Raw genomic sequence first — 13,786 nt, 5'->3', positions numbered from 1 at the left:
ATTTAAATATTTTATCAAAGATATAAAGCGTAATAGGATGAGGATAGCTCAGTAGGAAAATTCAGTGGAGAAAAGAGGCTGAGTGGCTTGGTTTACGCGGGAGACCAATAAAACTTCAAGACAAGAAGTTTGCACCACTTACGTAGGCCGCAGGCGTCCTTCCGTTCTCCCGAAGGAGAGGAGACACTGAGGCCTCCCCGGTCGGATCTTAGAAGCCCAGGCATAATTAGTAAGCATGGCGGCTTCCGCGCTCCAGATGGAGACTCAGCCAGAGTGAGAGAGAGAGCGACATGGGGAGACCAGTATTTCGAGGAACTGATCCCAATTCTTTATTTTCCAGAGTCTGTTTTTATACACTGAGATGTTATACAAAAGTCACGTGGGGACAGCAGTCCTGACTTTTATTAAAGTTAGGTGCTTCACACAAATGTATACAGAGGTCTTAGGGGTGTTACATCATCTTCTGGCCAGGGGGCCTGCTGACAATTTACGACCCTCTCCTTGTGACAGCGGTCAGTCAATCAGGACACTTATTTCTCCAGGGCTGATTATTCTCAAAACAGACGCCACCCAAATAAAGTTCCATTCCTACAGGGTGAGGGTGTAGTGGGTTTTAGTTAAGGAAAGAATTTACTTAGCCTAAGGTCTAACGTGATTAATATCAAAGGTTAATACTTATTTCTTCTATATATTCATTAATGTGTGTAAGGGCAGGGGATGTGGAGACTTAGCAACAAACATTGGCTCAACAAATGAAAAACCCTTCGCCAATACAATTTCTAATCAGCCCATTATACTTATACTAATAGTTTTCTAACTTTTCTAAGGAACCTGTTTTTAGAAGGTTTAAAGCATCTCGTGCCTCTCACGGTTGGGAGGCTGTGAGCAATCACATGTGGCTGGACGAGCCTGTCAGGCAGGCTAGAGAACCTTCAGAGGAGTTTGTAGGTTAAAACACTCTTGTCACACCCAAGAGTTTTTATTGACTGGAGCTCTAGGTTAACTCCTTCTCCGAAAGAGGTGGTGGGGGACAGCCCCCCGTAAAGTCAGAGGTGTAGGTAAGAGCACAAAGTAGTAAAGTAGGCAGGCTCTGGTAATGGGGGTAGATGCTCGAGGAGTTCCAGGGGGACTCCTGAGGCTCGATCCCGCCTTTGCGTATGTCGAGCCTCCTTCCTCATGACCTTTGTCATGGGCGGAGTACCTCACTCTGGCCCCCAACAATTTTCTGTTTACTATTTATGTTTGTGTTTAATAAATCATCTGAATTCTTTCTCTGAACTCAAATATTTTTCTTTTGTAAAAATTAGATTGTACTGTGCGTTTTTGTATCCTCTTTATCTCTCACTTAGCCTTTTGTCATGAGCATCTGTACTCTTCTACAAAGTGATATTAATAGCTAATTTAATAACTAGGAGCTAGTTGCATTCTTAGAGATACTCAATCAATCTCTTACTGTGGGACAATACATCCTTTATTGTCTCTTGCCATTGTAAGCAGTACCTCAGTGAACATCTTTTTTTTTTTTTTTTGGCTGCACTGGGTCTTCACTGCAGCCTGCAGCTTGCAGGCTTCTCTAGTTGCAGCACTCAGGCTGTCTCGCAGCAGGTGGGCTTAGTTGCCCCATGGCTTGTGGGATCTTAGTTCCCTCACCAGGGATCAAACCAACGTCCCCTGCGTGGGAAGGCAGATTTTTAACCACTGAAGTCTCAGTGAATATCTTTATGCATAAATATTTGCATACCTTCTTTTTCTTTTGGTGACAGTACTTTATGGAGGAACATCCTTTCTTAGGGGTTACCAAGTGAAAATATACACAGCCTAGAGTGTCATAAGCATATATATATATTGCATTAGCAGTGAAAGCATATATGGGGAATGCCCACCGTCCATTATGGACTTTCCAAGATAAGGCCTCTGTCAACATCTGCCTTCTTATTTCACAGTGTTTCTCAGGGTGTTTTGCCCACAGCTGAAAAATCAATTAGATGTTTATGAAAAATACCCACACTTACTTTTCTTTTATTTCTAGTTACGTTAAGGCAGTTAAGACCAATCTTAACATTTTTTTGGTCTTCTTAGTAGTCATGTATGGATGTGAGAGTTGGACTATAAAGAAAGCTGAGTGCAGAAGAATTGATGCTTTTGAACTGTGGTGTTGGAGAAGACTCTTGAGAGTCCCTTGGACTGCAAGGAGATCCAAGCAGTCCATCCTAAAGGAGACCAGTCCTGGGTGTTCATTGGAAGGACTGATGTTGAAGCTGAAACTCCAATGCTTTGTCCACCTGATGCGAAGAGTTGACTCATTTGAAAAGACCCTGATGCTGGGAAAGATTGAGGGCAGGAGGAGAAGGGGACGACAGAGGATAAAATGGTTGGATGGCATCACTGACTCAATGGACATAAGTTTGGATAAACTCCAGGAGTTGGTGATGGACAAGGAGGCCTGGTGTGCTGCTGTTCATGGGGTCACAAAGAGTTGGACATGACTGAGCGACTGAACTGAACTGAAAAATACATTTATTTTTTAAATTCTAAATAACTATCAGATCATCTCAAATCTTTTTTGGACTGATGCTTAGTATAAGTAAATGAGCAAACAGCTGACTAATAGACCCATGGGAAGAGACTCTGTCCTAGGAGAGATAAATTTGGTGTCACTCTGGGAGTAAGAACAGGTCAAGTCATAGCCATGGTGAGTTCTCATGACTTGGGAGAGATAGGATGCTGTTTCTAGTTTCCTAAACATTAGGAATCCCAAGAAAATCTTGTTTATCACATCTTAGAAATGACACAGGGAGCAAAGTGTAGTTCTCTTGTGCTTATCTTGGGTGGGATTAGATTTTAAAATGAAAAGACATCACAAGACAGGATTCTACCTGGAGGCTTAGGGGCACAGACCTGGACTCTTTCTCCTTGGGTGGCACTCTCATGCTGTCTCAACTCTGACGTCCCCGCTCCCACCCTCTTAGACCTTCAAATCTCCAGAGACTCTTTCTAAGCCCAGGGTGTGTGTTTTTCACATGAAGCATTTAGAAAAGTGTTAGAGGTGGCAAGATCTGGATTCCTAAGAATGCAGAATCTTTCAGCCATTTAGTGCAAGGATTAAAAAACTTTTTCTATAAAGGACCAGATAGTAAGTACATTGGATTTTATGAGCCATAAGGTCTCCATCACAGCTCTTCATCTTGGCCATCGTAGCATGAGAGAAGCCATAGACAGTGTGTAAATGAATGAGTATAGGTGTTTTCTACTAAGACTATACTTATAAATGTTGGAATTTGACCTTCATGTAGTTTTTAAGTGTGTTTAACATTATTCTTCTTTTGACTTTTTTTTCCAATCATTTAAAAGTGGTAAAAGCCATACTTATTTCACAGACTGTGTAAAAACAGACAGCAGACTGGGTTTGGCCTGTGGGCTGTGGTTTGTCGACCCCTGATCTATTAGTCACTGTCTTCCTCCTGCGTGTCACTGTTTCTCTCTCTCTTATGTCACTTTTCGAAGACTTTCTGCTTTTCCTCTTAACAAGCTGAGTCTCCAAAATCCTTTTTAGAGTCTGTGCTTCTGACACTCATATAGCTGATTAGGGAAAGCCAAAATACACTCCTCAAAGCCCTGTAATGTCAGATAGTGTCTTTCTTTTCTTTTTTGTGTCCTGGTTAGTTTGACATATAACTTGGGTATATAGAGGTTACAGACGTTGTAGCTCTGCCAGATGGTTCTGGTTTCTGCAGGGTTCCAAGGCTCTAATGAACAGAGCATGCAGCCTGAGTGATGATAAGAGCCTGATTTTTAGATAATCAAGGGTATTTATATCTTTTAATAGGTTGGTGTCTTGGAGTTCTATTCCAGCAGGAAATCGAGAGTCAGAGAGAGGTCTGAATAATCAATTTGGTGTCATCTCTTGGAACAATCATATATGAGAATGGTATTCAGGCTTGAATGGGAACTTGGGGTGGAAATGAGGATTTATAAGCATATGTTGCCCTATCCTTATTGTATTTAAAATGAAAACACGATACAGCCTTTTATGTGTGAGTGTGTTTAAAGGGAAATAATATGCCCTTTTTCTCACGGAAGCAGAACACAAGAGAACATTCTTAGATCTGTGGCCCTAGCCCTCGCCTAGGAGGAGCTGCTCATTGGGCTGGCTCCTGGCAATTATGTAGGGCTGTGAAGCAGTGAGGGTGACAGAGGCTTAGCTGCCGGAGTAATGAGATTGGTTTGGTTGGTCTGACAGATGCAGTGATTTGTGAGAGAGCTTGTTGGGAGGACAGCTGCTGCCGAGAGCAGCCAGATGAAAGGCAGACATGTGGGAGGTGGAGAGGAGCAAAGAGTGGAGAGGGATGGCTGTGTGTGAGGCAGCTGAGGATCCTCCTGAATACAGCTGTTGAAACTGTGCACTGGAATGGAGCTGTGGAGGAGTGTGCAATGGTAGGAGTGGCATAGACTTTGGAAGGGTACAGACTTGAGCTTGAATCCCTGGCTCTATTGCTCATTAGCTGAGATCTTAGGTGAGTTGCTACCCTATTTGAGCCTCTGTTTCTTTGCCTTTAAAATGGGGATAATAAACACCCTCCTTATCTCCCACAACGTGAAACTGTACTAACATAAAAGTCCAAGTGGAGTCTAGTGCTTGAGAGAACTTGGTAAGTGGTAGACTTTATAAGTGTTTATTCGTGTGTCTATTCATTGATTGTTCTTTGCAATTTCTAATAGAGCCTTGTTTTCAAATAGATGGCTAATGGTGACTTGGCCATCAAAAGCTCTTGTGATCAAGGGATAAGCACATTACAGTCAGCATGTATTTATAGGTATGTGTTTGAACTCCTACAGCTCGGAGGAGTTTAGTAGATATAGTGAAGTATGGTTTAAAGAACACCTACCTGGCCAGTAAACACAAGAAAAGATACCTCCTCTTCTGATAATTAGGGAAACCACAAATAAGACCAAAAGGAGATGTTGTCTCATTCACCAGGTTGGTAAAAATGTTAAAGTCTGACCATACTACGTGTTAAGGAGAATGCAGTTTGAAAACATGAAAAATAATATTAATGTATTACCTGTGGATACCTACATATGTAAGAAAAGTTTAAAGAAATTATTTGGAATGATAAATATTAAATTCAAGATAGTATTAGGAGAAGAAAGAGGGATACTTTTGTCCAGGTTGCATAGGGCTTAAATCCCAAACTCTGCCCAAGACTTATTAGCCAATGAGCCATATACACTTAGACAAGTGGCTTAACCTCTATGCCTTGGTATTTTTGATGTATGAAATGGAAAAATAATATTATCTACCTCATAAGTATGCTTTTGGGATGAGTGAGCATAGGTAAGATGTTTAAAATAATACCTAGCAAATAGTGCTGTATATGTTAACAATTCAGGGTTTTATTACATGAATATTTTATTATTCTCTATTCGTTTTTTAAAATATAAAACACTGCAATTTAAAATTTATAAATATTTCAGTATTCTAGAAGATAAGGACTACATGTAATATAACTACAATATCATTATTATACCTAAAAATTAACAATAAATCCTTAATGTTGAATACCCAGTTAATTGTTCAAATCCTTATTGCCCATAAATGTCATTAACTTTTTATTTATTTATGTAATTTTTTTGGCTCTGATGAGGGCTCCAACCCGTGTCTGCTTCAGTGGAAGCTCAAGAGTCCCAATCACTGGACCACTAGAGAATTGTCATTAACTTTTTATGGTTTGTTCAGATTAAGTTCCATGCATTGTACTTGGTTGATTGGTCTTTTAAGACATTTTCATTTATAAATTCCTCCTCCAACTTTCCTTTTTCTGGCAGTTAATTTTTAAGCTTTATTGAGGTATCATTGATATAAACAACATCACCATATTTAATGTATACATCTTGATGAGTTTAGATATATGCATATAGTCATGATACTATTACCACAACCTCCAAAAATTTTCCTGTGTTCTTTTGTGTGGCTTGCTTTTTGTTTTGTAAGAACACTTAACATGAGATCCGTCTTTTTTTGTTTGTGTTTTTTTAAATTTTCTCTCCAGACTTCGCACAGACATATTTAGCCATTGTCCACACGCATGTATCTACTTGTCGCTTAAAATAACTGATCAGGTTGGAACATAGATGTGCATCCATCCCCCTGTCCTGAGGGAGGTATGAAGGGAAACTCAGTCAGCAACAGATTCAGAGTTACAGAGGTTTGCTCCTGTAAGCTAAATAAGGTCCTGTGTTCTACTATACCTGAGATCCAGAGGTCTATCCTCTTAACATATTTTGAAGTATACAACAAATACTGCATTAAAAAAAAAAACACAAAAAACTAGAGATGCCATTCTTTCCCTTTGTCATCATAGAGTTGAAAAGTGAACAAAGATGAAAAAATATCAACATAGGAATTTCAGGGTGCAGCATAGAAATAGTATAGCTGCAAATCTGTTGACTCCTTAATATAGTAGGTACTGTTCTTGCCTGGAAAATCCCATGGATGGAGGAGCCTGGTGGGCTGCAGACCATGGGGTCGCAAAGAGTCGGACACGACTGAGCGACTTCACTTTCACTTTTCCCTTTCATGCATTGGAGAAGGAAATGGCAACCCACTCCAGTGTTCTTGCCTGGAGAATCCCGGGGACGGGGGAGCCTGGTGGGCTGCCGTCTATGGGGTCGCACAGAGTCGGACACAACTGAAGTGACTTAGCAGCGCAGATTCCTACTTCCTTCATGTATCAATCTTGATAAGCTAAGCTATGGTATGGTAAGAAACAGTCCCCAAATGGGAACAGGGTTCAGTTCAGTTCAGTTCAGTCTCTCAGTCGTGTCCGACTCCTTGCAACCCCATGAATCGCACCACGCCAGGCCTCCCTGTCCATCACCAACTCCCGGAGTTCACTCAGACTCACGTCCATCGAGTCAGTGATGCCATCCAGCCATCTCATCCTCTGTTGTCCCCTTGTCCTCCTGCCCCCAATCCCTCCCAGCATCAGAGTCTTTTCCAATGAGTCAACTCTTCGCATGAGGTGGCCAAAGTACTGGAGTTTCAGCTTTAGCATCATTCCTTCCAAAGAAATCCCAGGGCTGATCTTCAGAATGGACTGGTGTGTAGCTTCTAATAATAAAGGGATATTCCTCATCCATGCCACATATTCATCACGCTTAGCTGCTAGGTCGTGTCCAACTCTTTGTGACCCCATGGACTGTAGCCTACCAGGCTCCTCTGTCCATGGGATTCTCCAGGCAAGAATACTGGAGTGGGTTGCCATTTCCTTCTCCAGGGTATCTTCCAGACCCAGAGGTTGAACCCGCGTTCTTCTGCATTTCTTACATTGGCATGCAGATTTTTTTTTTTTTTCTTTACTGTCGAGCCACCTGGGAAACCCATTACCTCTTTTTCTGCTATTACTTCTTTTTCTGATTTCCGTTGGCAGGTGCCTCATCTCCAGACATGGAGCCCAGCTATGGCGGAGGTCTTTTTGACATGGTGAAAGGAGGGGCAGGGAGGCTCTTTAGCAACCTAAAGGACAACTTGAAAGACACTCTCAAAGACACGTCTTCCAGAGTTATACAATCTGTTACCAGGTATGTGCGTTCTTCCCTTTACGTTAATGGACTTTGTGCCCCCAGAGGATCTGGTTACCTGCCAACTGCTTATCTGCCTCAAAGACTATCAATTTTGTGATGCAGTCACATGGGGTCTGATTGAGGAATGCCATTGAAGTCATCAGATTGAGTCTTTGAGAAGCTACAAGCACAGGCTAGGAGGACTTGGCTCACTGTACATTAGAGGATAGTGGTTGCCATCCCTGGCTTTCAAATCCATTATTCTGGATTTTAACGCAGTACCTGCCCTTGTTAACCTAAGGCACATTAACTAACCTCTTGGAGCTCTACTTTTATACTCTGCTAAGGTTTATGTCTTCAGTGGTTCAGGAATTAAGTGAGATAATAATGCACATGCAATCCAAGTAAGCAGTAGTTATGGATTGTATTCAAAACAGAGTTTTGTTTTTATATTTTAATAGCCCTTTAACATTTATTTACTGGGAGAAGTTTCCTACCTTTCTCCTGTATGAAACTTTTACAAGCGGGCCATATATTTTTTTTAACATTAGGAATTAGAAAGTTCTAGGGTCCTTTTAAGTTACAGTGTGCTGTGCTAGGCTAAGTCGCTTCAGTTGTGTCTGATTCTTTGTGACGCTATGGACTAAAGCCCTCCAGGCTCCTCTGTCCATGGGATTTTCCAGGCAAGAATACTGGAGTGGGTTGCCATTTAGTTACAAAATGTGGTTTTAAAGCAGAAATCCATGTGTGTAGTCCAGTATATTAATCAGCATTTTAATTTTTGTTCAATATAATTTTATCCTTTACCTTCAGTCTCCACCTAACACCTTATAGGCCTCAACAAAGGGTCCTCTGTTTTTCCTCCATCACTTCCTCTTCTACCTGCTTGAGAAGACTCTTGAGAGTCTTTTGGACTGCAAGGAGATCCAACCAGTCCATCCCAGAGGAAATCTTAGGGGACACTTAGGGGAACTGTCTTCCTGTAGGTGAAGAGGCTGATACAATCAGTGTTAATAAATTAGCAGTGTTTTCTCCTCTGAGATGGATTCTGTTCATGAAGTGGCATCTACAAAGGATTTTGGGGTGCCCTGTTTGGAGGGGTAGATGTGTGCTCCCGAGTGTGTGGGTTGTCTTCTGTCAACAATGCTTCCTTGGTAGAGAGAAGACAGCCTTGAGGGAAATAAAAATGTGGCTACTGGATGGAAATGTCCAGGGATGTGATGCACAGGTGGCTGAGAGAGAGACAGAGATCTTGGGATATTTGGATCATTTTAATGAATGCCCTTTCCTGTCTTGCTTTTAGCTACACGAAAGGAGATTTAGACTTCACTTATGTTACCTCCAGAATTATTGGTAAGTTCCTCACGTTTATTAACAGCTCAGTGGCTCAGCTCTCAACGGCTGCCCGTTGTGACCGCACACCTGTTTAACCTATTTTCTTTCTGTGTTCACCTTCCCAGTGATGTCCTTTCCTCTGGACAGTGTTGACATAGGATTCAGGAATCAGGTTGATGATATTCGAAGCTTTTTGGATTCCAGACATCTTGACCACTACACGGTATACAATCTGTCGCCCAAGTCTTATCGCACTGCCAAGTTTCACAGCAGGGTAAGGAATTTTAGACCTGATCACAAGGTTAAAACAGGGTATTTTACCCTTAAAGAGCTATTCTCAAAGCCTGTGCCCCGAGGCACATGGAGCTGAAAAACTGTGCACTGTCTATACTTCTCTGTCTGTAAAATTCTTATTAGGCTACTAAAAGATATTCTGAAGCTTTTCCTTGAGTGAGGATGTTTGCAGGAAAGTTTCTGTGTCAGTGAGGTACCAGCTAATTGGGGGCCTCAAATCAGCTGTGACTGGCTGCTCAGTTGTTAGGGCACGTTGCTGTGTGGCTCAGTGAAGACTGGACTGCTCCGTAGGGCAGTTGGAGACCCTCCTACTGGAGCACTAATGACGCCTTTCACCCTTCCTTACTGCTGCTTTGGCATCACGTTGAAGCAGTGTGGTGGGACCAGTAGAGACACACCAGTTTTAATGGAAAGAGCTTTCTGACTTTTGGTAGAGGTACATTTTTCATAGGTGAGGTGTAGCACGTAAAAGTCCACACTGTGGGTTTCGTGATGCGATTGCTCGTATTTATAGTGCTGACACCCGCAGCACATTTTTAGAGCATTTCCAGTGTGCCGGGAACTTTACATGCAAGACATTATTAATTCCCTCAACAGTCCTCTGAAGAAGATGGAGAAACTGAGGTACAGAGAAGTGAGGTAACTTAGCCATTGCTCTGGGCTGAGAGTATTACCTAGAAAACAGATTTATCCTCTCAAGGAGCTTTTGGGACTGGGCACAGAAAGAGTTCTAGTTTTAGGCTGGTTAAGGAGTGATGCGAGCTGGCTTTGGTTTGAATCTAATGCCAAGTCTAATATTTCTGGCCACTGAATTCAATTTACTCACTAAAATAATAAGGCTTTTTCTCTCTCAAGAACACTTTCAAATATCTCAACTTAGCCTTTAGCTATGATTGGTTCTGCAGCTGCATCTGGATTTCTGAATAAATAGAAAGGGTTTTTTACACATTGGACCTTGTAAAAGTGAAGTGTTAGTCACTCGGTCATGTCCGACTCTTTGTGACACCATGGACTATAGCTCACCAGGCTCCTCTGTCCATGGGATTCTCCAAGCAAGAATACTGGAGTGGGTTGCCATTTCCTTCTCCAGGGGATCTTCCCAATCCAAGGATCGAACCCATGTCTCCTGCATTGCAGATGGATTCTTTACTGTCTGAGCCACCAGGGAAGGCCTGTAAAAGTGAAACTTGATTTCAAATATGCAAAATAATACCTGGCTGTGTTTACTCTGCATCAAGGATCTCAGTTTTGATGCCAGAAAGCATTTTGCTCCAAACTTTAGTTGCCATTAATAATCTCTGGGCCTCAGTTTCCTGATCTGTAAAATCTAGAAATTATTCTGTATGCTCTCTTAGACCACTTCCTAGCCTAATATTCAATAAGATAAGGGAGAATTTTGTGAAGGATTCTCTTTTCTCAGAGTGTTTCCACATAAGGCAAGAGGTCACCCAGTGGTTCTCAAGATTTAATATACATCAGAATCTCCTAGAGGGCTTTTAAACACCCAGACCTGGCCCTTCTGCTTTGGCAGAGGGGTGTGATGACAAGCTGCTATGCTCACAACTTCCTGGATACTCCTGCTGTTGCCCTGGGGACCACTTTCTGAGAAGCACTGATAAAACTGTTCTCAAGTGGTTTGCTCTAAATTCCCATTCTATAACAGATTTTAAATGCAGCTCTTTAAAATTTCACTATAATTAACTGCCCTTCCAACTCTTATTCCATCTATTACCTTATTGAGAGCAAGTAAATTAGCATCCACAAAAATGTGGGTAGATATTTTATTTATAATTCAACAAATCTTTCGAATTGATCTTTTTGGTTTAAAAACTCAGTGCCATTATTTTCTTTCTTCTTTGTTTTTATTGAAGTGTAGTTGATTTTCAGTGTTGTGCCAGTCTCTGCTTTATAGCAAAGTGACTCAGTTATACACAAAATGCCATTATTTTCATAATTGAGGGACCATGAAACATCCTGCATAATATTCCATAGAAATTTTATTTCATCTTGAAATATTTGTGATCGTCTGAAAAATTTTCCCTCTGGAAGTAAATAAAGATATAATATCATTATAGAAGTATTCATGCATATTAATATATGCATATATGATTATGCATATATACATATATGATTTATAAAAGCAATCTCTATAAAGACATTTAAAGAAAGGCATCAATTAGTATAAGCACATATTTTGTGACCAGACTTAGCAGTCTTACCAAAGGAACAAGAAACTGAACATGGAACACCTGCCTTGGGCTGTTCTCACTGCCCTCAAAGAGCAGTTCAGTTCAGTCGCTCAGTCATGTTCTACTCTTTGCAACCCCGTGGACTGCAGCACGCCAGGTCCCCCTGTCCATCACCAACTCCCAGAGCCTGCTCAAACTCATGTCCATCGAGTTAGTGATGCCATCCAACCATCTCATCCTCTGTCATCCCCTTCTCCCCCTGCCTTCAATCTTTTCCAGCATCAGGGTCTTTTCCAATGAGTCAGTTCTTCACATCGGTGGCCAAAGTACTGGAGTTTCAGCTTCAAGATCAGTCCTTCCAATGAATATTTAGGACTGATTTCCTTTAGGATGGACTGGTTGGATCTCCTTGCAGACTAAGGGACTCTCACGAGTCTTTTCCAACACAACAGTTCAAGAGCATCAATTCTTTGGCGCTCAGCTTTCTTTATAGTCCAGCTCTCACATCCATACTTGATTACTGGAAAAACCATAGCTTTGACTAGATGGACCTTTGTTGGCAAGGTAATGTCTCGCTTTTTAATATGCTGTCTAAGTTTGTCATAGCTTTTCTTCCAAGTAGCGTCTTTTAATTTCATGGCTGCAGTCACCATCTGCAGTGATTTTAGAGCCCCCCAAAATAAAGTCTCTCACTGTTTCCTCATCTATTTGCCATGAAGTAATGGGACCAGATGCCATGATCTTTGTCTTTTGAATGTTGAGTTTTAAGCTAGCTCTTTCACTCTCCCCTTTCACTTTCATCAAGAGGCTCCTCAGTTCCTCTTCACTTTCTGCCATAAAGGTGGTGTCATCTGCGTATCTGAGGTTATTGATATTTCCCCCGGCAATCTTGATTCCAGCTTGTGCTTTATCCTGTCTACACAGTCAAAGGCTTTGGCATAGTCAGTAAAACAGAAGTAGATGTTTTTCTGGAACTCTCTTGCTATTTTGATGACCCAGTGGATGTTGGCAATTTGATCTCTGGCTCCTCTGCCTTTTCTAAATCCAGCTTATACATCCAGAAGTTCTTGGTTCATGTACTGTTCATGCCTCGCTTGGAGAATTTTGAGCATTACTTTGCTAGTGTATGAGATGAGTGCAATTGTACAGTAGTTTGAACATTCTTTGGCATTGTCTTTCTTTTGGATTGGAATGAAAACTGACCTTTTCCAATCCTGTGGCCACTGCTGAGTTTTCCAAATTTGCTGGCATATTGAGTGTAGCACTTTAACAGTATCATCTTTTAGGACTTGAAATAGCTCAGCTGGAATTCCACCACCTCCACTGGCTTTGTTCATTGTGATGCTTCTTAAGGCCCACTTGACTTTGGACTCCAGGATGTCTGGTTCTAGGTGAGTGATCACACCATTGTGGTTATCTGGGTCAAAGAGCAGAGAGCACATTTTTTAATTTGCTGCCTAGAGTGATTTCTGGCCTGGTTAGGAAAGGTTTCTCAGATGATCAAATATGCCAAGTATTGTTGAATATGTAGATATCGAATAAAAATTTGATTCTTGTTCTCAAGGCACCTCAGCCTAGTTGGAGAAAGAAGCCAGGATGTTCTCAAGACAAATGGAAATAATATTTACAATACATACTGAGGAAGTTTATTGAAGGGAGACAGTAGTGAGAGCTGGACCCCAAAGCATGAGTAAATCTCATCTAGGTGAAAGGAGTGGGGTTATTTCTTCTCCATGCAAACTGTAGAGGGTATCTTACCCGTCTTTTCATGATCTGGCCTCTGTGCTCTCTAGCTCATCTTTCACTGTTCTTCATGTCCTGAGAACCCATGCTCCCACCAGGGGAGACACACTATCTCATCCATGAGCTGCTCCCACTCCCTGACAGGCCACCCATTCCACAGCCCCACTCTTTCTTTGTTCGCCTAGCTTCACTAACACGAGGATTTCTGCGTGCCAATTCCAGTTCTTTCCCCTAAAAGACAGAACTGCACTACATCGTTAGCCCTTTACAGATGGTCCCAGAACTCCACAGAATGGGACTAGACCCTCTGACTTCACTCAACCATCAGGTGCATCTCAGGAAGACAGTCCCACAGCCTTAGAATTTTCAGCATAGCTCTGCTTTTGATAGGTCTGCATCTCTTTCCAAGTCCCTAGTCCTTTCTCTTCCCAACACTAACACTACAAGCTGATTTGCATCATATTGTTGCATGACTTAGAAATGTGTTCTTGGTTCTCATCTTCCTGTCCTCAAGAACTGAAATCATTTTCTCCTCCTTCCAGACCAGTGGAGGACTAGGTCTGCAGTTAAGTCTTATTTTAATAAATGTAGATGGCCAAGGCTTCCATGGATACCACTGTTGGAAGAGACCAAACACAAGACCAGTTCTGTGTAGGGACTCA

General features: G+C 41.7%; 1 protein-coding gene across 3 annotated transcripts in view; it reads left to right on the top strand.

Annotated features, from left to right (window-relative positions):
• The window catches only part of DNAJC6 (DnaJ heat shock protein family (Hsp40) member C6), a 178,616-nt gene that overhangs the window by 110,191 nt on the left and 54,639 nt on the right, over positions 1–13,786 (top strand). For all 3 annotated transcript variants that reach the window (XM_061411711.1, XM_061411712.1, XM_061411710.1), the window contains exons 2-4: positions 7,431–7,581; positions 8,867–8,916; positions 9,024–9,172. In XM_061411711.1, the coding sequence (XP_061267695.1) occupies positions 7,431–7,581; positions 8,867–8,916; positions 9,024–9,172 (350 nt within the window). The remainder of the gene's footprint in view (positions 1–7,430; positions 7,582–8,866; positions 8,917–9,023; positions 9,173–13,786) is intronic.

This window comes from Bos javanicus, chromosome 3, assembly GCF_032452875.1.
Source record: "Bos javanicus breed banteng chromosome 3, ARS-OSU_banteng_1.0, whole genome shotgun sequence".
NCBI classification, from domain to species: Eukaryota; Metazoa; Chordata; class Mammalia; order Artiodactyla; family Bovidae; genus Bos; species Bos javanicus.
This window is presented reverse-complemented; position numbering and strand designations above follow the sequence as displayed.